The 24,285-nt window shown below is 39.8% G+C and overlaps 1 protein-coding gene across 1 annotated transcript in view; it reads left to right on the top strand.

Annotated features, from left to right (window-relative positions):
* Positions 1–24,285, top strand: part of rab35b (RAB35, member RAS oncogene family b) — a 97,363-nt gene that overhangs the window by 32,765 nt on the left and 40,313 nt on the right. The window contains exons 2-3 of the mRNA XM_059983221.1: positions 757–807; positions 7,035–7,158. Coding sequence (XP_059839204.1) covers positions 757–807; positions 7,035–7,158 — 175 coding nt within the window. The remainder of the gene's footprint in view (positions 1–756; positions 808–7,034; positions 7,159–24,285) is intronic.

Below are 24,285 nucleotides of genomic sequence, written 5' to 3'. Positions count from 1 at the left end.
TTCCTTATTTGCTTCTTATGAAGATAATGCTATAATTTTCCCTCTTAAGACAGCCTTCAGAGTATCCCATAGAATGGGAGGTGAAACCTCTCCTTTATCATTGAATTCTAAGTAAAGACCAATTTCTTTTTTAATTTGTTCCTTAAAGTAGGGATCATTGAGTAGACTTGAATTTAGTTTCCAAATAGTATTCTTTGGTTGTAGGTAAAAATCAACAGATATATAGGTGCATGGTCATTTACATCTATTGTCCCAATTCCACAGGTGTTTATTTTGTCTTTGTCTTTTCCAAATGTTATGAAATAGTCTATTCCTGTATCTACAGAATGGGGGGCAGAATAATGCGTGTAATACCTTCTGTTGGGGAAAAGGTCCCTCCATATATCAATTAGGCATCCTCAAAAAGTATATTAACTTACTTGTGTAAGGATTTTGTTTCATAATTTTTTTTTATTGGAAGAGTAATTTTAATTGTAATTGTAAATTTAAGTCTGCCCCACATATCAGGAGACCTTCTGTTTCAGTGGCCACTTTGTCAGGTACAAGAGGTCCATTACAGTGGGTGCTGAGTGTATATGCATATAAATAATGCCGTTCTGGTGTATTAAATATGCAGCTTCCTATGGTCATAATTCAATGCAGAGTGAAATATCAGTTTCCACGTGAAGAAATCGCACATATAGAGTTGCATCTCATTCTATAAGATGTGTGTTTGATCAAGGATGCATCTCTTGATTGTTCTGCTCTGTGTTACAGGTGTAGGGAAAAGTAGTCTTCTACTACGGTTTGCAGATAACACATTTTCAGGTAAGCATAGCTGGTTTTTCTTTTTCATTTTTAAAATGCAGCACTTCATTCCTGTGTGAACAGGAGTTTTCCCTTTACAGCACTTGCATTTTGCAGTTTCCTTTCAGGTTCGTCTGCTCTTTGTCCTTTGTTTTTAATCAAACAGTACAGTTCATCATTAGCAGGTCAGCTTTTTTGACCTATGCTCCTATGCTATGGAACTCAATACCTAATACTTAAGGGATGGAGACTCTGTTGACACTTTAGAACTCCAAATCAAAATCCATTTATTTAACCTTGCAGTTAACTAACATTTTGTCATTATTTTCATGTTTGCACTTCATGCCATTGTAGAGCACTTTGTATTACATCATTTGTGAAAAGTGCTCTATAAATATATTGTTAATATTGTTATTATTCATGGATTATTGTTACTTAGATTGCAGCAGTGACTGCACTACAAGGGTGAAAGAATTTTTATTAACTGTAAAGTGAAATTTCCTCACATTTTAATCCTAATAAAACCATAAGATATAGGAGTAGAATTAGGCCATTTTGCCCATCGCGTCTGTTCCACCATTTCATCATGGCTGATCCAATCTTCCCCTGAGCCCCAGTCTCTTGCCTTCTCCCCACATCTCTTCACGCTCTGAGCAACCAAGAATCTATCATCCTCTGCCTTAAATAAACATAAACTTGGCCCCCACAGCTGCCTATTGGCAAATAATTCTACAGGTTCATCACCTCTAACTAAAGAAATTCCTCCTCATCTCTGTTCTAAATGGATGCCCCTCTATTCTGAGGCTGTGTCCTCTGGTCTTAGACTCTCCCACCATAGGAAACCTCTTCTCCACATCCATTCTATCAAGGTCTTTCACCATTTGATAGGTTTCAGTGAGGTCACCCCTCATTCTTCTGAATTCCAGTGAATACAGGCTCAGAGCCATCAGACGCTCTTCATGTGTCAAGCCTGGAATCATTTACATGAACTTCCTTTGAACCCTCTCCAGTTTCAGCACATCCTTTCTAAGATAAGGGACCCAAACCTGCTCACAGTACTCCAAGTGAGGCCTCACGAGTGCTTTACAAAGTCTTAACATTACATCCTTGCTTTTATATTCTAGTCCTCTCAAAGTGAATACTAGTATTGCATTTGCCTTCCTCAGCACAGACTCAACCTGCAAATTAATCTTTAGGGAATCCTGCACAAGGACTCCCAAGTCCCTTTGCACCTCAGTTTTGGTATTTTCTCTCTATTTAGAAAATAGTCTATCCTTTCATTTCTTTTACCAAACTTCATGACCATACACTTCCCGACACTGTATTCCATCTGCCATTTCTTTGCCATTCTCATAATCTAAGTAATTCAGTAGCCTCACTACTTCCTCAAATCTACCTGCCCCTCCAGCTACCTTCATCTACAAACTTTGCAACAAAGCCATCAGTCCCAACATCCAGCATGATCTAACATTACTGAATTTTCTTCAGAAAGTTATGGCCCTGTCAATGCAAGCTTTTTCTCCCTCTTTATTATTGTTCCTTTTGGTACTTTACAGATCTATTACCCTACCACAACCACTTTATCTGGCAGCACATTCCACTGCATGAAAAAGTTGCCTCTCATGGCCCTTCTAAAGCATCTCCTTCCCAACTAAACTTGTGCATTTTGTTTTGGGCTCCTCTGCCTTGGAAATACACTGTTACCATCCATCTAGTCTATGTCTCATAATTTCAAACACTTCTATAATGCTGTCCCCTGCTCTATAGAAACATAGAAAACCTACAGCACAATACAGCCCCTTTGGCCCACAATGCTGTGCCGAACGTATACTTGCTTTAGAAATTACCTAGGGTTACCCATGGCCCTCTATGTTTCTAAGCTCCATGTACCTGTCCAGGAGCCTCTTAAAAGACACCATTGTATCCGCCTTCACCACAGTTGCTGGCGGCCCATTTCACACACTTACCACTATCTGCATTTTTTTAAAAATCACTTACTCCTGTCATCTCCTCTGAACCTACTCCCAAGCATCTTAAAACTGGGCCCTCTCATGTTAACCATTTCAGCCCTGGGGAAAAAGTCTCTTGACTATCCACACAATCAATGCCTCTCATCATCTTATACACCTCTATCAGGTCACCTCTCATCCTCTGCCGCTCCTAGGAGAATAGGCTGAGTTTACTCAACCTATTCTTATAAGGCATGCTACCCAATCCTTGTGAATCTCCTGCTCCCTTTCTATAGTTTCCACATCCTTCCTGTAGTGAGGCGACCAGAACTGAGCACAGTACTCCAAGTGGGGTCTGACCAGGGTCCTATACAACTTCAACATTTCCTCTCAGCTCTTGAACTCAGTCTTGAACACAGTTGATCAAAGCCAATGCATCGTGTGCCGCCTTAACCACACAGTCAACCTGCGCAGCAGCTTTGAGCGTCCTATGGACATGGACCTCAAGATCCCTCTGATCCTCCACACTGCCAAGAGTCTTACCATTAATACTATATTCTGCCATCATATTTCACCTACAGAAATGAACTACCTCACACTTATCTGGGTTGAACTCCATCTGCCACTTCTCAGCCCAGTTTTGTGTCCTTTTGATGTCCTGCTGTAACCTCTGACAACCTCCACACGATCCACGACACCCCCCCAACCTTTGTGCAAATTTACTAACCCATCCCTCCAGTTCCTCATCCAGGTCATTTATTAAAATCTCAAAGAGGAGGGGTCCCAGAACAGATCCCTGAGGCACACCACTGGTCACTAACCTCCATGCAGAATATGGCCCATCTACAACCACTCTGCCTTCTGTGGGCAAGCCAATTCTGGATCCACAAAACAAGGTCCCCTTGGATCTCATGCCTCCTTACTTTCTCAATAAGCCTTGCATGGGGTATCTTACCAAATACCTTGCTGAAATCCATATACACTACATCTACTGCTTTAACTTCATCAATGTTTTTACTCACATTCTCAAAAATTCAGTCAGGCTTGCATTTTGACAAAGCCATGCTGAATATTCCTAATCATGTTATGCTTCTCCAAATGCTCATAACCCCTGCATCTCAGGATCTTCTCCATCAACTTATCAACGTTCCTGGGCTATCTCCGCTCCCTTTCTTGAATAAGCGAACAACATCTACAAACCTTCAATCCTCCAGAACCTCTCCCATCCCCATTGATGATGCAAAGATCATTGCAAGAGGCTCAGCAATCTCTTCCCTCATCTCCCACAGTAGCCTGGCTTATATTTCATCCAGTCCCAGTGATTTATCCAACTTGATGCTTTCCAAAAGCTCCAGCACACCCTCTTTCTTAATATCTACGTGCTCAAGCTTTTCAGTCCACTGTAAGTCATCCCTATAATCGCCATGGTCCTTTTCTGTAGTGAATACTGAAGCAAAGTATTCATTAAGTACCTCTGCTATCTGCTCTGGTTCCATATACACTTTTCCACTTGATTGGTCCTATTCTTTCACATCTTATCCTCTTGCTCTTCACATACTTGTAGAATGCCTATGTTACAAGAAAATAAAAACTGAGCCTTACTAACCATTCCCTGTAACCTAGGCCCCTTTAATCCCTGCAGCATCCTTTCTGCACTCTTTCCAGTTTAACTGCATCCTTCCTATAACATGGTAACCAAAACTACACAGTGCTCCAATTATGGCCTCACTAACAACTTGTACAAATAGAGCATTAATATCCCAACTCCTATTCTCAGTGGACTGATGAAGATGTGCATGCTAAGTGTCCTTCACTGCACCCTGTCTACCTGTGGTAGACATTTTCAACAAATGCTGCACATAGTGCTCCTTGATTCTTCTGTTCTATAGCACTCTCCAGAGCCGTACCGCTCATAGTATTACTTCCCAGGTGTGACTTGCCAAAATGCACCTCCTCACATTTATTTGTCCTCAAATTCATTTGCTGCTTCTCTGCCCAGATACCTAAATGATAAAGATCCTTCTGTAATGTACAATAAGAAACTTCCTTCACTATGAACAATACCACCTAACTTGATGTTATCTGCAAACTTACTGATCAAGCCTTGTGCATTTGCACCCGAATCATTATTATTAAATAATGAATAACAGGGGTCCCAAGATTTGCACATATGATACACCACTCCATTCCAAGAAACAAACTTCAACTACCACCCTCTGTTTCCTCCCTGTGAACAAGTTTTCAATCTACGGAACTAGCTCTTCCTGCATTCCATGGGACCTAACCTTCCAGACCAGCCTACCATGCAGGACTTTGCCAAAGGCCTTACTAATGTCCAAATAGATAACCACCACTGACCTAACCTCACCTGTCCTTTTAGTTTGCTACTTCCAAAAAAACTATTAAGGATTCATCAAGCAGAACTTTCCATGTACCAAGCCATACTGATTCCTCCTAATTAGACTATCCAAATCGTGGTAGATCCTGTCCCACAGAATTCTCTCCAATATCTTCCAAATTACTGATATCAAACTGATTGAACTGTAGTTCCTAGGTTTGTCCTTGCTACCTGTCTTCCAGCCAACTTCCAGCCTACTTCCAGCCTTTGGGAGTTTCTGTGGCTCATAATGAAGTAAATATCTCGACAAAGGCCTATGCAATTTCTCTTCTGGCTTCCCACAAAGTCTGAGATTCACTCAGTCGGGACCATTTTAATATGTTGTAAGGTTGTAAATATCTCCTCTTTGGTATCATGAATGTCCTCTAAACCATATCCACTTTTTTTCCTTTATCTCTTAAGCAACCATAATATTCTCTTCAGTAAACACAGAGGAGAACTATTTGTTAAACATTCCACCTAACCTGTGGCTTGAGACATAGGAGGCCCTGCTGATCTGACAGGGGACCTACTGTCCCTAGTCACCCTTTTTTTCCCCTTGATACAGCTATAGAACATCTTGGGATTTTCTATAACCTTCCTTGTTAGATCCACCTCATGGTGCTGATTTCTACCTTGAGTATATTCTTAATTTTTTTATAGCCATCAAGGTATTCACTCATCCTTGATCTAAGCCCAATGTGCGCCTCTTTCTTTTGACCAGAGCTTCAATGCATCTTCTGTGTGGCACATGGCCAAGTGGTTAAGGCATTGGACTAGCAATCTGAAGGTCTTAAGTTCGAGCCCCAGCCAAGGCAGCGTGTTGTGTCCTTGAGCAAGGCACTTAACCGTACATTGCTCCAGTCTACCCAGCTGAAAATGGGTACTGGCAAAATGCTGGGGTTAACCTCGCGATAGACTGGCATCCTATCTGGGGGAGGAGTCTCGTACTCTCAGTCGTTTCATGCCACGGAAACCGGCATAAGCCTATAAGGCTCGGAACAGACTTTAACTCAATATATCTTTTTAGCCAGTGTTTCCTAAACTTGCCAGGTTTACCCTTCACCCTATGGGAACATGCTGCCCCTGGGCTCTTGAGATCACGTTCTTAAATGCCTCCCACTGGCCATTTGTTCCTTTCCTTTATTCATTTATTCCATAGTGATTTGATGTTTGTGCAGATATATCTTGGCTGACTTGTGTACTGTCAATGCTGAAACACTTTCTAAAACTGGCACATGTACATGATAAGTTTAAACTTCGTTTGAAACTAAATTTTGACCCTGTTTGCATTTCCTCATCATATACCAGCATCTGAGTGCAAGAAGCTTTTTCTAGTGTAGGAGCAACAGTTTGACCAGAAATATTATGGATTAATCAACACTTTTCTCTTTTACTCTGCATGAGTGTGAGGTTCTCAACACAGTAACTGCAACTACTGTGGAACATTGTCTTGATCTGGTCAAAAGCCAACTTCAAGTAAAAAATGTTGGAAATGTTCGAAGTTGTGCATATGTGAGAAAGAAACAGTTAAAATTTTAGGTCCGATATCCTTCATTATAAAGTCACAGCTTGATGTGTTAATGTAGTTTCTTTCTCTTCAGATGCTGCCTAGTCAAAGTATTTGCAGCATTTTCCATTATTTCAAATTTGCAATCTTTACAGGATTCTTTCTCTTAAGAAGCCACCTTAAATTATTTAGAATGATTTATACTTTATGGGGAATGGAATGCCAATGTTTATACATAACATTCAAGGGAAAGCCTTGTCACAATCTGCAGAAATACTGTTTATGCTAGAATGTAATGATTCTAATTGCTTCCCTCAGCTATTCACCAGACTATTTTGACTTCTCTACTTGGACCAGAATAATATCTCTGTTGAATTTTAAGCAATTGTGCTCTACTTTCCTTTATCCATAGGCAGCTACATAACTACAATAGGGGTGGATTTTAAGATAAGAACAGTGGAAATCAATGGCGAGAAAGTTAAGTTGCAGATCTGGGACACAGCTGGGCAAGAACGATTTCGAACCATCACCTCCACGTGAGTCCAGTTCCCAACCAGCCCACTTTGTAGATTTGTGCTGTTAACCCTTAAGCAGATTTCATGTTGATGGGTTGGGCAGTTGACTGTTTGCTATCTGGATGCTGTAGCTTGAGTTGTAATGGGATTATGAGAGCCATGCATTATCATTGTCTAGGACAGGGGTTGGCAACCATTACCACTGAAAGAGCCATATGGACCCATTTCCCACAGAAAAGAAAACACTGGGAGCCACAAAACCCATTTGACATTTAAAATGAAATAACACTGCATACAATGTTTTTTTTTGCCTTTATGCTATGTATAAACAAACTATAATGTGTTACATTTATGAAATTGATGAACTCCTGCAGAGAAAACGAAATTACATTTCTGCATGCAACAAAAACATTTTGAACTCCGAAAAAAAGACGTTGAGTTGAAGGTTACTCCATAGTTAGCCTACCTTCGATCGAAAAATTAAAAGAAATCGCGCACTGGCGGGTGTCGGGGATTGGCAGTGGTGACATATATTAATAGCGATAAAAAACACGTTGTGGCGGTGTGCTACACGCAGCACTAAGATAACGACACTGCAGTCAAAGATAACTTTATTCGAACTAAACAGCCTTGCCCCGTCCCCCATCCCCCGTGGGCGCGGATGCTCCAAAAGACACGTACTCACAAACCCCCGTAGGCTATCTCCCTTAGCCGGAACGGTGGCTAATTGTGAGCCGGTTCAGATGTGCCAGGAAATGGGGTCGCCTCAACGTTTTATCTAGATTGTACAAGATCACCATAATCTTCAAATTTCGAATTACATTTCAAAAACTAACAAACCATGGGGAGCCGCAGCACAGAGATGAAAGAGCCGCGTGTGGCTCCGGAGTCGCGGGTTGCCGACCCCTGGTCTAGGAGGATTGTGCAAAGTACAAAGGGAATCCAAACACACGATAATTTCTCACATTGTATAAATTGAACATGTTTGCTTCTATATGGAAAGTTGATTTAAAATACTCATCTTAATATTTCTACCATGTAAAAGAATGCTTGTATCTAGAGCACTTAACAAAATATATAAAAACAGGCACTATTTGGAATCAAATCTCATTCTTTCTTTGAGTGAGTTGAGAAGTGTAGTGCAGTTTACATTACCAAGTTGCAGACATGATTACCTTTATAAATAGAAAAGGCTGAAGTTTCAAAATCAGGTTTATTATTACTGACAAATGTTGTGACATTTGTGGCTGTAGTACAGTGCAATATATAAAATATACTATAAATTATAATTTAAAAATCAAGTCCCCTCTCATCCTTCTCTCCAAAGAGAAAAGCCCTAGCTCATAAGACATGCTGTCTAATGCAGGCATCCTGCTAAAACTCCTCTGGGCCCTCTCTAAAGCTTCTACTTCCTTCCTATAATGAGCGACCAGATCTGAACACAATCAGAATCAGAACCCTCAGAGCTTTACTTCCAGAATTGAAACCAGGAATTTTTAGTTCTGTCAGCCAGTGTTCTTGGAGCCTTCTCTCATTGTGACACACCCTTCAGGTGTGGCAGGTAAATTGAAACCTCCTAATTCTCCTACTCAGTGTTAAGCAATTGTTGATGTTAATTGATATGAATTTATGTTGATCTTGTGATGGCAAATCTTACAAGCAAAATCAGGTATATTATTGAGAGGTCAGCAGACTTCAAATGTGCTGGACAAAGTTCATCCTCTAATCCCAAATATCCAATTGGCCTTAATTCCATAGCTGTACTGTGAAAGGCAAAATCTTGCAGCTGTGTGTCTAAAGAGGTGGGTGCAAGTGCAGTGGTTAGCACTCTTTACAATGCCAGTAACCCGGGTTCATTTCCCACCACTGTAAGGAGTTTGTACGTTCCTTCTGTGGGTTTCCTCCTGTGGCCCGAAGGTGTGCTGCTTGGTAGGTTAATTGGTCCTTTGTAAATTGTCCCGTGATTAAGCTAGGGTTAAATTTGGCATTGCTGGATGGCGATTGTCAAAGGGCTGAAGGACCTATTCTGCACGGTATCTCATTAAATAAAGCGAGCTGAAGTGCTGAAGCATTGTAGTAGCTATCAAGTTCAGGAGGTATGCCCTTTTGTTCTAGAGTTGATTTGTAGTTCAGGAGGTAGAGCTTTGTAGGTATGCCCTTTTGTTCTAGAGTTGATTAGCTATTTGGCAAATACCACTGAAGCTTATTAAAGGTTTGTTTTCAGAAGCATTCAGGAAGCACATAAATGTTTACAGGTTGTTAGATGTATATTGAACAAAATAATCAAAGGACTGAATAAAAATAGTTTCCACCCTTTGTTCAAATGTGAATGATTACGAAGATTGAAGAAACCATCACTTAGATCTTGACTTTTGGTATTGCCCAAATATCGCAGTCAAAATTCACTTACAACTTTTAGTCGTTTCTAGCTCTTTTTGATTATCTTTATCACACTTCTTGCTGTTGAACTGTTTCCATCAGAATATAGCTATAGTTGCAAGAAGAAGTTTGTGAATCCTTTGCAGTTACATGGTTTTCTGCATTAATTGCTCGTGAAATATGGTCTGATTTTCATCGAAGTCACAATAATAAACAAACTCTTTGCCTAATAACACACAAACAATTGTACTAATTCTCATCAATGCTGAGAACCATTTAAACAATCACCGTCTTTAATAACTGGAATTTAGAAGATTGAGGGGGGATCTTATTGAAACGTATAAAATTCTAAAGGGATTGGACAGGCTAGATGCAGGAAGCTTGTTTCCAATGTTGGGGAAGTCTAGAATGAGGGGTCACAGTTTAAGGATAAAGGGGAAGCCTTTTATGACCGAGATGAGGAAAAACTTCTTCACACAGAGAGTGGTGAATCTGTGGAATTCTCTGCCACAAGAAACAGTTGAGGCCGGTTCATTGGCTATATTTAAGAGTAAGTTAGATATGGCCCTTGTGGCTAAAGGGATCGGGGGTATGGAGAGAAAGCAGGTACAGGGTTCTGAGTTGGATGATCAGCTATGATCATACTGAATGGCGGTGCAGGCTCGAAGGGCCGAACGGCCTACTCCTGCACCTATCTTCTATGTTTCTATGTCTAGGTTCAAAAAAAGTATGTGAATCTCTGGAGTAATGCCTTCTACAAAAGCTATTTGGAGTCACCTGTTCCAATCAATGAGATTGGAGGTGTGGATTATAGAGGGGCTCTGCCCTATAAAAAGGACACATACAGTCAGAAGTCTCAAGAACTTGTTAAAGTGGTGCCCACTGGAAGAAGGACATTGAAGAAGAATGGCGTTCATGGAAGGACACCACTGAGGAAACCACTGCTCTCCAGACAAAAATATTGTTGCAGGTCTCAAGTTTGCAAGTGACCACCTGGATATTTCACAGCACTTCTGGATCAATATTCTGTAGACAGTAGAGACAAAAGTTGAACTTTTTGGCAGAAATGCACATTGCTATGTTTAGAAGAAAAAGGGCACTGCACACCAACACCAAAACCTCATCCCACCTGTGAAGCATGGTGGAAGGAGCATCATGGTTTGGGGCTGTTTTGCTGCCTCAGGACCTGGACAGCTTGTAATCCTTGAGCAACAATGAATTCAAAATTGTATCAAGACATTTTACAGGCAAATGTCAGGGTAGCGGACTATCACCTGAAGCTTAATAGAAGTTAGATGATGCATCAAGACTGTGGTCCAAAGCACGAGTAAATCAGCAACAGAATAGTTTAAAAAGAAGAAAGTTTGTGTGTTGTAATGGCCAGAGTCCAGACCTTAACCCCAATTGAGATTTTGTGTCATGAACTGAAACAGTTTTGTATGGAGAAATGGTCTAAAATTCCTCTTCACCACTGTGCAAGTCTGATCAGCAGCTACAGGAAACGTTCAGTGGAGGTTATTGCTTCTAAAGGAGGTTCCATCAGTTATTAAATACAAGGGTCCACTTACTTTTTCCAGCCTGGACTGCAAGTGATTAAACAATGTGTTCAATAAAGACATGAAAAGTACAATTGTTTGTATGTTATTAGTTCAGGCAGATTGTGTTTGTCTGTTACTGTATTGTGACTTAGATAAAGATCAGACCACATTTTATGAGTAATTAATGCAGAAAACCAGGTAATTGCAAAGGGTTCACAAACTTTTTCTTGCAACTGTGTGTTTTGATCCTCTGCTTTTGGAGGTCTGTATTCCATTTTATTAATGTGTTATTGACAGTAGCCTATCACTGAGCGAAGTGGTTTCTGCATATAATGTGCTGCAATTCACTTGTCTTTTCTTAAGGCACCTGAAAGTGTGAAATGGAGAAAAGTTCACTGCTTCAAGCATATTGACATTCAGTTATATCGTTGCTGCTCTAATCCTCATCTTTCTATAAATGCTTTGGTTCCAAGGTTGTTACTTGCCTCCCTAACAACAGAAAGTCTCCTTTTAAATTAAACTCAATCTCCCCAGTTATTTTGAGTAGCTGAGATTTTCCTAGTTCCACCGTTTGTGTGAGGAAATGCTTATTGACTTCTCCAAGTAGAGTAGCTCTTTTTAAGTGTCCCATAAGCTGGACTCTGACAAAGTCAGTTAAGCATGACCTTCCTGTTATTGAGTTGTGGTTTCCTAACCACTTTCCCCAGCATACGATGAAAGCGTGAACAGACACATACATTGAAACATTTATGTTGTTAAAGTTAAAGAAATGAGGGTTGAAATAAAAAGTCATAACTATGTGATGCTCTGTATGACTTGTGTGTATGAGAAACATATTTCCGTTACAGAGTGGGGGTAATCCAGCTAAGCATGTTGAATCGGTTTTTGGAGGTTTCTCTGTACAATCTATAACAGGGATTGTTATCTGATCTATGGTCCCATGTTCAGTTCACAATCTTATGACCAGTATTGTGCTTGATTGTTACAGGTCATCATTGATTTCCCTATAGCTTAAAAACAATTAGTTTAAATAGCATTTTTAGGTGATGATTTAATCCTGTGAATGGTAAACTATTCTATTTTACCTGCAAGATATTACGAGGCTTAATTTGGTTATAATCAGTTGTGGTTTAACTTTCATGATGTCATTTCCTGTGGCATTCTTGTTGAGGACAACAGGCAGGAAATTGACAGCAAATTGAGTCTTTCGAACTGTTAATTTAAATTGTTCCCTGCATTGTTTGTCTCCTTTAACTTGACCTTTGCAATCATCTTTGTCTGCCTTTCTGACCAGGGCTTTAAATTTCACTTGCCAGATTAAATAATGGTCCAGATTATCATAACATTTACAAATTAAGATGAAACTAGTTCTGTAAAGACTCTGTGTGGTCAGTGTTAGATGATCATCCTGCAAAGAGATCATGATCGATAAAGAAGGGCTGACTGCTAGTAATAATGGTCAGAACTAACTTCAAGACTTCTACCATTAAAATTTAAGTTGAAATCTGTCCTGTTTGGACAATAGTTTGGTAATCAGATGTAACAGTGGTGACTTGAATCTATTTTTCTCCTGATTGGAGAACTGAGCTGACTCCCGAATTTATTGAAAAGAAGGTATTTTGTGTGTACTTATTATTTTTTGGAAAGTGAAGCAATGTCTCTTGCATGTTCAAGATTCATACAGATGGCATTTGGAATTTAGAGTTGATTATGATCATGACAGGCAAAATAGATTGGTTATACTTGTACTGAAGGTGTCTTGTTTGCTACTTATTTTGTATTTCTCATTACCAAAATCTCTTGCCTGCTTAGCTTGCCAACAGCTGTAGTGATATTGAAGCGAAAGTAATGAGTATTTTATCTGAATTCCTATTTTGTTTAGTCTATGAAGATGAGCAAAGAAACTTTCTAGCTATTATTTAAAATAGCATTTTTCCACACTTTGTTTTCACACACCATAGTTGGTTGCAACATCCAAACTCTTTCATTTGTGCTTATTAAACTATTGTTCCCTATCCTTAGATATTTTTCCAAAGCTACTTTGTATTTCAGCATAAGTAATGAATGAATACTATAGAACATAGGATGCCAGACAGTACAAGCCCTTCAGCATATGATGTGCCAACCTTTTAATGTAGTCAAAGTTTGATCCAGTTTCCTACATAAGTCTCCATTTTTCTATCATCCATGTGCTATCTTAGAATTTCTTAAATGCCCTTCATGTATCTGCTTCTAGCACCACCCCAGGTAGGATGATCCACACACTCACCATTCTGTTTATTAAAAATAACAACTTGCCTCTGACATCCCCTTTTATACTTCCCTCCAATTGCCTTAAAACTATGACCCCTTGGTATTAACCATTTCTGCCCTGGGAAAAAGTCTCTGGCTAGCCATTTGATCTATGCTTCTTGTTATCTTTTATACAATCTATCAAATTGCATCTCATTCTTCATTTCTCCAAAGAGAAAAGCCCTATCTCACTCAACTGTCTGTTAGATATGTTCTCAAATCTAAGCAACACCCTCAGCACCCCTTCTAAAGCTTTTGCACCCTTCAAGTAGTAGTGAATCAAGGCAACTGGACTTGTCGTGTTGTCTAGAAGATTCTCATTCATCCGAGAGGCTTCTTCGGTTCTGATCCATGGTGGGTAGTTTTCTGGTTTATAAACTGTTGTTTAAAGGTTTTACAATCACAAGAGGGTCATTAAGAGTCATAGAGTAAATTAGAGGGTTATTAATTGTATCTTTGCATAAGTGGAGGTGTGTACTGTTGTGGAGACACAGGGTAGAGAGATGTTAGGACTGCATTGTAAGTAGCTGATAGGTGGTGTTACCCCACTCCCTCTGTTCAGGGATGGGTTTTCCATTTTGACAAAGATGGCTTCTTTAACCCTTCTTTCAAACCATCTGTCTTCCCTGTCCAAAATGTGCTCATTGTTATCATTAAAGGAGTGTCTTTTGTCCTCTAGGTGTAGATACACAGTGGAGTCTTGATCTGTGTTGGGCCATCCATTTGTAAAGTGGTTGTTTGTCTCACTGATATACCAACTGTGCAGTTCTCATTGCATTGGATAGCAATTTATGTTTGGGTGTATGATCCTTAGGGTGGATGGGTTTCTGTCTGAGTGTGTTTGTAGGTTTGAAAAACACAGGGATTTAAATCCCACTTCCCTGAATAAAGGGGTAGGGGTATGACACCACCTATCAGCCACTTGCAATGTAGTCCTAACATCTCTGCCCCGGTGTGGCGCCTCCACAACAGTTCACACCTCCATTCATGCAAAGGTAAGATTAATAACCCTCTCATTACCTTTATGACTCTTAACGACTCTCAGGTGTTTTGCTATGCCTTGAAACAACTCAGGCTATGTCCACATTATGCCAGATAAATCTGTAACCGAAGCCTTTTCTCTTCGTTTTTACCCTCCGTCCACACTAAAACGGCGTTTTCATCCCCCGAAACCAGAGCTTTTCAGAAACACTTTCCAGGGTGGGTATTTTTTGAAAACACCACTCAGGCAGATCAGTGTAGACAGGGTAACCGGAAAAATCTGAAAACGCTGTCAGACGGCAGAGCGCCATTTCATTGTTTTCTTGAACGCAACCTAACAATTTCAGAACAGACGGCAATGAGACTGAAGCCAGAAGAGTTAGAAGTGTACTCACTAAATACTTTGACCCATAACTTACTGAATAAATAAGTATGCTCACTTTGCCCTGTTTTCTGCCCTTGCTTGTATGAAGGTGGTTTACCTATTTATGCAAATACTTCTCTGACAATAGATGTGTAACAGCCTAATGTAACATTGTATGGAAGTACAAGATAATATTGATGCAGACATGTTTTACACATTTAACAAGGCGCTTTATTAATGCAACAGAGTTAGTCAGATTTTTCAATGTTCGTTGTCAGCCCGGTCAATCTGTCCATGAACTTCCTGTCGGTTGCCTCCATACGCTTCAGTATTTGTTTTGTTTTACTTTTAGATCTTCCTGCGCAAGAGCCCGTCATTTAAGTTTTTCTAGTTTATAACTGTCTTTCGCAGCGAGATTCAATACCAAACATCGCTTGTTTTTGGTAGATGTGTCTTGCGGATGCGCAGTAGGAGGAGTTTTGATGAAATATCAGTTTCATTGTGGACAGAGGTATTTTTTAAAACACATAGTGTGGACGCCTATCATTTTTACGCGAAACCGGCGTTTTCAAAATTATCCAGTCTAGTGTGGATGTAGCCTCAGAGTTTATGACCCACCATTGATCAAAACTGAAGAAACCTCTCAGATGAGTGGTGAAACGTCTTCCAGGCAACACAACAAGTCCAGTTGCCTTGATTCACTACTACTTGACCTGGATAACTGAGAACCTTTGTTGACATTTTGCACCCTTATAATGAGGTGACCAGAACTGAACACAATATTCCAATTAATTCCAGCTGCTACATTTCCTCATGGCTTCTGAACCTAATTAATGAAGGCAAACACACCATACACCTTCTTAGCCACCCTCTAAACTTGCACAGCCACTTTGGATCTATGGACGTGTACTCCAGTCTTTCTGCTTCTCCACGCTGCTAAGAACTATGCCCTTAATCCTGTATTCTGCCTTCAAATTTGACCTTCCAAAGTGAATCACTCCACATTTTTCCAGATTGAACTCTATTTGCTAATTCTCAGTCCAGCTCTGCATCCCCTCAATGTCCCATCATAACCTATGACAACCTTTTACGCTATCTATAACTCCACCAACATTCGCGCTATTTGCAAACTTACTAACCAACTCTTCCACTTCTTCATCCATCCTTTATTAAAATGAGAAACATTGGGGTTCCCAGAACAGATCCCTGCAGAATACCACTGATCACCAGCATTCATGCAGAATAGCTTCATCTATATCTTCTTTGTCTTCCGTGGGCAAAGCCATTCTGAATTCACAACGAAGTTTCCCCAGATCCCACACTTCCTGTCTATCTGAATGAACCTACCATGGGGAGCCTTATATACCTTACTGTAGTCTATATACACAACATTCACTGCTCTATCATCATCATTGGACTTTGTCACATCCTCAGAGAAGTCAGTCGTGTTCATGAGGCATAACGTACCTCTCGCAAATTCATGCCATCTTTGCATCTCCAAATGCTCGTAAATCTTGTCTCTAACAATCTCCTCCAATAATTTGCCTACCATTGAAATAAGACTGGCTGGTCTTTAATCCCAGGGTTTTTCCTTACTCCCTTACATGGAAAAAGGATTAACAGTTGTCACCTAATAATGATCTGGCCAGTGAGGAGACAAAGATCATCACCAGAGGTGCTGCAGTCTCTTCCCTTGGTTCCCTTAGTAACCTGGGATTATATCCCATCAGCTGTGAGGATTTATCTACCCTATTGTTTTTCAAAAGTTCCATTGCATCCTCCATCTCAACATTGACATTTTCTAGCATTTCAGCCTGTTTTACGCTGTTGTCACAAATGTCAAAGTCCCTGAAGCAATATATTCATTAAGGTACATCCCTTACCTCCTCTGACTCCAACTATATGTTTCCTCTTCTATCCTTGATTAGTCCTACTTTCATTTTAGTCATTCTCTTATTTTTCGCATGCAGAATGCCTTTGGTTTTCCTTATTCTTATTTGCCAGGTCCTTCTCATGCCTTGTTCTAGCTCTCCTAATTCCTTTCTTCAACTTCTTCCTGGCTATCATGACTCTCCAGAATCTTGTCTGACCCTTGCTTCCTAAAACTTAAGTAAACTTCTTTCTTCCTCCTGACAAAAGTCCTACATCCCCTGTCAACCAAGGTTCCTTCACCCCACCATCCAAACTCCTCCCATCCATGTTCTCTAATCTGTACACTTCTGAGAGTTTCTTTCTCGCCAAAATATCAGTGTTTAAAGTTTTTTCCCCAAAACATAATGCAATTTGAAACTGAGTAAATAAATGCCTGTTTTTATATTTTTGTGTTTCACAGCTGATTTGTTTATTGTCAAAGGACAGAACAGGGAAGTAACAATTTCTATAAGGAAGTAAGAATTTAAGCCCATCAGAATACCAATGGATATCCTGAAGCTAATCATAGCTAAGGTAGTCTCATTGAAAATTATTTGCTGTGGTAATATAGAAAACCTAGCGGGCAGATTGTCTGCAGAAAAGTCCTGCAAATACTAATGAAAGGAATGAAGTGATTATCTGTTTTTGTTTTGACAGTTAAGAAATAAGATTTAGCCTGGACTGAGGACACAAAGACTCCAATTGCTCATTAAAATAGAGCAGTGGGATCCTTTGCATCCATCCAAAATGGTAAATGAGGACTCATTAGTAAGGTGGCAGTGCTGCACTCTCTTGATGTCATGTTGGTTCATAAGAAAGCTCCAGAATTGGGTTAAAATCCACTACAACTGAGTTGCCATTTAGAGTCCAATCACTGAGCTATGGCCCATTGAATGAGAATTGAAAAATGTATTGAAAATTACCTTCCTTGAAATGTCTGCTTTGGAATTACAGTGAAGATAAATTTATGGGTTTAATCTAATTATATTTCAGTCATACAATATGAAAGGTGCACTGTAGGATCATAGTCATAGAGCACTACTAGTACAAAAATAGGCCTTTCAGCCCATCTAGTTCATGCTGAACCATTATTCTGCCTGGTTCCATCAACTCGCACCTGGACCAAACTCTTCTATATCTTTCCTATCCAATTGTCTCTTAAATTTTGAAATTGAACTCTTATTCACCACTTCGCTGGCAGCTCATTCCACACTTGCACCACCCTCTGAGTGAAGACGTTCTCCCTCAGATTCCCCTTAAATATTTCACCTTTCACCCTTGATCTATGAGTTATACTGTAGTCTCACCCAATCTCATAGAAAAAGTCAACTTGCGTTTATCTATATCCCTCATAATTTTGTACACCTCTTTCAAATCTCCCCTCATTCTCCTACACTTCAGGGAATAAAGTCCTAACCCATTTAGCCTTTCCCTGTAACAGGTTCTCAAGTCCCAGCAACATTTCACACAAGATAATGTTTGCACAATTTGCTTGAAAGTTTGAATAAAATGTAGCTATATTAAGATCTTTTGGTAGCTAGGGCAATTGCTTGTTTCCTTCTTTTCTGTCATATGTATCACATGAAGTGGCTACTTACTCAAGATGTGCAAAAGCTCACTGCTGAAGTGATCATGGAAAAGATCAACTTGTATCAATGTGTATTTATAGCAAATAAGACTGGTAAATCCTGTAATAATGTGACAGTATCTTAATGATAGTGATAAATTTATCTTTTTAGATTGTTCCTCATAATGTTTTTATTTGGTGCTTTTACTATGACTGTTCGTAGGATGCAAGTCATTCAGGGGCTGGAATTAGAATTTCGCTACAATTTTTTTTCATCAGTTGTCAATGGAGAACTTTTTGATGTGGTTGTTTTAAACAATATTTCAACACTTGCTGTTATGGCACTTCATTCTAATTTTGCACAATGGCTTCAAAGGCACTCCCTGTTGTAGACATCCGCTGGTGAAAACCACACTTGTTCACTGACAGGAAGTTAAGTCTCCATTAGAGGGGTGCATTTTGCTGACGCCAGTCAGCCTCTAGAAAAACTGTTAATTTTTATATCTGGCTTTATGCTGGGGCAGTGGGAAGACTCTTAATTATTTGGATTACTAAATGAAATTTTTTTTAAATAACCAGCAGTTTGCATTGTTTTAGACAAAGAGGGAAAAATAGTTAGCTCCATTAGTCACCTTCAGAAAAGAAAAATGTCAAAGGAAGGTTTTATGTATAAAGTTGGCATCAATCATTGTTGTGCACAGCCACCTCACACAAGTACTGATAATGTTCAAAAAATGTTCCTTTTTAATAAAGGCCCTCTATTAGTTGGAGTAGCAAAGAGAGGTCTTGTTCTTTGAAATCATATGATCTGTAATCTGTGGTAGTCTTCTGTGTACACACAAGATGGTAGATACGTAATTCTTGCTTTACTAACAAACCTGAAAATGACACCATCTCAGTGGAGCTCTCTCAGTTCTGTACAGGAGTGTTACCCTAGGCTTTTGTGTTAAAGCTAGTAAGCGTGCTATCATCTGAGCCACAGCTGCCACACTTTTAGGTTTGACTGATTGTAGATTGTGGTTGTCTCTCTCAGACAGTCTGCATGCAGAAAAATGTAGCATATTGAATTTAGGTATGCATTCTTAACTGTTGGAGCTGGAAATTTGAAAAAGAACATAGATGTCTGAACCTACTTGGCATTGCCACATTATTTTTAGTAACTTCATTTAAAAATGTGAAATATGAAAGGGTACCAATCACAAACAAGAGAAAGTCTGCTGATGGTGGAAATCTGAGCAACACCGACAAAATGCTGGAGGAATTCGGCAGGCCAGACAGCATCAAGGAAAAGAGTACAGTGGAAGTTTGGGACCGAAATGTCCATTGTACTCTTCCATACTGTTCTTGCTCAGTAACTTTACTGGTGTTAATTTGTATTTACTTGTTTGATGTTTGCTATTTAAGGACTATGGTTTGGATTTACACTCTTCCACTTCTGTAACCGTATTCTTCATTGTCAGTAATAGAATCCTTACTGTTAGGACAAAGTATTGTTATTCCTCCTAGGTCTGACCAGTGACAATAAGGACTGGTTTCTCTATTACTGTAATGTTTCCATACCTTGGCAACCAGAGCTGAAGTTCACTTTGATTGCATTTTTCTTTGCCTTTTATAATTTTGCCTCTTTTTATTAAGTGACTATATTATACATCAAATCTACTCATTTTAGAGCACTTTCACTTTCATTTTTGACTATTTTAGCAGTTTTTGCCAAACATATCTCGGCAATTGTTTCTTCCTGCATGTGGAAATTTTGAAGTATATTTTGACCAAGTCTTTCCATAACTTCTGAACTGCTTTCTCCGATTCCATTCTTGCTAATACTCTGGGGGCAATGCAACCAAATCCAAGCTGTTGATGTATTAATTTCTACAGCTCCCTCAGCCAGCAGAGGTCAGTGGGAGAAGACTAGATGAGTGGATTTAGTATGAGCTGCGGCATGGACCCTGTTTACCTGTGCTGCACACTGCATGCACTCTGAGTTATATGTTATTAACTTGTGGTACTTTTATGTGCTGTGTGTGATGTATGTTTTGTTGGTGCAGAGGAAAGTTGTTTAATTTATATGTACAGTAATAGAAAAGTACAGCACAGAAACAGGCCCTTCAGTCCATGTAGTCAATGCTGAACCGTTTAAACTGCCTACTCTAATCGACCTGCACTGGGACTATAGCCCTCTGTACCTCTACCTTCCATGTACCAATCCAGACAACTTAAAACATTGAAATCGAGCTTGTATGCACCACTTGTTATGGTAACTCATTCCATACTCTCACGACCCTCTGAAGAAGTTTCTCCGCATGCACCCCCTGTAACTTTTCACCTTTCACTCTTAACCCATGACCTCTAGTCGTAGTCCCTCCCAACCTCAGTGGAAGAAGCCTGCTTACATTTACCCTATCTATACCTTTAATAATTTTGTATACATTTATCAAATCTTCCCCTCAATCTTCTATGTTCAGGCAAACTCAGGTCCTCCAGTCCCGGTGACATCCTTGTAAATTTCCTCCGTACTCTCTCAACGTTGTTTATATCTTTCCTGTAGGTAGGTGACGAAAACTGCATGGAATGTTTCAGTCTAAGCCTTACCAATGTCTTCAACATATCATTCCATCTCATGTACTCAATACTTTGATTTATGAAGGCCACTGTGCCTAAAGCTTTCTTTATGATCCTATCTGCCTGTGACACCACTGTCAATGAATTATGGAGCTATATTCCCAGATCCCTTTGTTCTACAGCAATCCTCAGTGCCCTAGCATTGCAATCCTCAGTGCCCTAGCATTCACTGGGCAAGTCCTACCCTGGTTGGTCCTACTGAAGTACAACACCTCACACTTGTCTGCATTAAATTCCATCTGCCCTTTTTCAGCCCATTTCTTCCACTGCAAGCTCTGACAGTCTTCCTTAGTGTCCACTACACCCCCAGTCTTAGTGTGGTCCCCAAATTTGCTGATCCAGTTAACCACACTGCCATCCAAATTATCGACTTAGATAACAAACAATGGACCTAGCACTGATCCCTGCAGTACACAACTAGTCACAGACCTCCAGTCAAAAAGGCAACCATTTAGTACTGCTCTCTGGCTTCTTCCAGAAAGCCAATATCTAATCCAATTTACAACCTCATCTTGAATGTCAAGCCATAGAATCGAATTGAGCAACCTCCCATGTGGGACCTAGTCAGGTAGCTTTCTAAAGACCATGTAGACAACATCCACTGCCTTGCCTTCATCAATTTTTCAGGTAACTTCCTTGAAAATTCTCTAAGATTGGTCAGACACAACCTATCACACGTGAAGTGTTGTTGAGTATCCCTAATGAGTATTATCCAAATACTCCTATATCGGGCCCCTTAGAATACCTTCCATTAACTTACCCACCACTGATGTCAGGCTCGCTGGCTTATGGAGCTCTTCTTAAACAGTGGAGCAACATTAGCTATCCTCCAATTCGCCAGTACCTCACCTGATGATAAGGATGACGATAAACTTGAATTTGTACAGTGGAGTTCTGTATAAATCGGAATTTAAGCTTGGTGTTGTTTGAGAAACCAGAAAGGAGAACATCAGAAAGATCAAACCTGAAAATGACTGTTACAGATAAATGATGTTTAGAGAATGGATTGTGGGAATCAGCTGGAGGTTTGCTTTAAACAATAAGATGGAATATGTGATAATATATTGATGGTTAGAGTACAGATTTCTCACCCTTCACTCTCACCCCCCCTTCACCACCCACAGGATCTTTTACCCTCTCCTGTCAGATTTCCCCCTCCTTCAGCACTTTACTTCATCCCTCCCCCTACCTTCTCGATTTTTTTTGTCCTGATGAAGGGTCCAGGCCCAAAACATTGACTGTTTGTTTATTTCCATAGTTGCTGCCCAGCCTGCTGAGTTCTTCCAGCATTTTGTGTGTTTTGCCTTGGATTTCCAGCTTCTACAGATTTTTTTGTTGCCTTTGATTTTTCTGCCATTGGATTTAATGCTTTGCTTTTGTAATGGAAAGTAAAGTGGGAGGTGAAATGAGAGGCAAAAAGAGCTGGGGATGTTTGAGAAGGAAAAGAACAAGATCAACTTCTACACATTGTGTCAAAAATGAGGATATGAATCGTATAAGTAGGAAATGACATTTGGCCCTCACACCTTCTGTGCTTTTCATTGTCATTACGGTTAATGTTCTACCTCAGTGCTGCCTTTTTTCAGCCAGGAACCTTCAATTCACTTAATTTTTAGAAGTCTTATTTTCTGCTTGAATATACTGAGTGAGTTTCAGTCCATTTTGAGTATTCCAGAATTTTCTGACCCTTTCAATAAAGCAATTCTTTTAGTTCTCTTGCCAGTTTTTACTCTGAGGCCGGTTATAGGGGCAAGCTTGTCCATCCCAAGCCCCGTAGAATGATGGGAGGAAATGTTGAGAGCTGTCAAAGTTTTGCAATTCACCACACAGGACTTTGACTATTTTAGTTCTTGGATGCTAAAGGGGTTGAGAAATCTGATGATTAATTAGAAAAGCAGGTGTTGAACAGAACTAGCTTTGTTGTCATTGAATGGCTTGGGGTGCATGGCCACTTGGTTCTGTTACTTGAATTTTGTCCATTTACACATTTCTTAGTTTATATCTTGAGCTGTTTGGTCTGCAAATGTTATTTCTGCAAAAGTCCTGCCACTTTGCTAAGAGTCCATTTTAAACATCAAAGATCTTTGTAGCACTTTGATACTTGATCACAGAAGAATACTCCTGATTGAACTAACTCCTGTCACAGTGGACATTGGACAAGTGATTATTTTTTTAATCACTGTTTTATGTTACAATGATATTTGGCAGATCTCTTTGGATAAGGCTTTTGGAGTAGACTTGATGGGCCGAATATAGGAGATTCTGCTCCTATATCTTATGGTCATTTTGCCCTTTAAGCACCAGTTGGAGACCTGCCACCTTGCATCAGGCAATTGCCATAGTAACGTGCCTGTAAGAAATGTCAGCCTGTTACTTCCATTCAATTAGTGCAGATCATTACTGGTTCTGGGTATAAAATTTGAACAGTACTTAAAAGATGAATTCAACATTTGAATTATCTGGCAATTACAGGATGGAGGCAATTAATGAAAACCTACTTATGTTTAAACGAGTGCTATTTAAAGTGAACCACCAGGTTAGCAGCAAGCAAAGATGTGGGATTACTAAATGCCTTGCTCCTGTATTGCATACAAGTGTGCCAGTAGTCCTAGTTTTACATACGAGATTACTTGCTGGCCCTTGTAAGCATGCATCACCATTTTGCAATCACTCATATAGCCCTTCTTTATTTATGTCGCTTTGCAAGCAGCCATTGTTGGATTAGCAGGGAAAGCATACGGCTCCAGAATGTTTAGCCTCATCAGACAGTTTCTAGAAGAGTCCCCGGTTATGAACCTCCAGTCCATCAATTGACAGTCTGGGCTGTAATCCAAAACAACTTTCCAACCAATGTGTAAATTTGACTTGACTCCTCAAACCATGCACCATTGACTGCACCCTTCATTCTACAGCATGAGTAAATATACGTGTTGTTATTTATAAGCACTGTTTTCAGATCAGTAGTGAAAGTCATTGAATGTACATTTGCCTTGCATTTGCAACACATCTGCAGCTGTTGAAATGTTGGCTTTTCATTCTGCATTCTGTAGTTACCTCCCTTGCTTCTTCCCACCCAGTGTACTCCTGGTTCTACTTTAGTAAGTAGCTACTTTAAGCTAACCAGAGCAACCTATTTTATCTGTTCTGTGAGTAAGCAGCAAACTTCTCAAAGAACAGATTTTGCCAACACAATTAATATGCATGAGATGTTTGTTTTTAAATTGGAGAGGATATCATCAATAAAACCCTTTTATTCTACAAGTTGATAGAAATTCCACGGTATGGGCAATTTTTAGTAGCAGTCCTTGAATTTTTTAATTGCAGTTAACTAGTTGTTTCATCTTTCTCCCTTACTGATTGCACTACTCGATATTCAGTTCTTTTGATTGTTTGTAGTAAATTGGGGGGGGGGGGGAGTGGAGATTTTAAATTTGGTGACCCAAAATGGATTTTCAAATTTGATCGGATAATTTTATGCTATTTTGGCCAACTCGGTG

Source organism: Hypanus sabinus, chromosome 10, assembly GCF_030144855.1.
Source record: "Hypanus sabinus isolate sHypSab1 chromosome 10, sHypSab1.hap1, whole genome shotgun sequence".
Lineage (NCBI taxonomy): Eukaryota > Metazoa > Chordata > Chondrichthyes > Myliobatiformes > Dasyatidae > Hypanus > Hypanus sabinus.
This window is presented reverse-complemented; position numbering and strand designations above follow the sequence as displayed.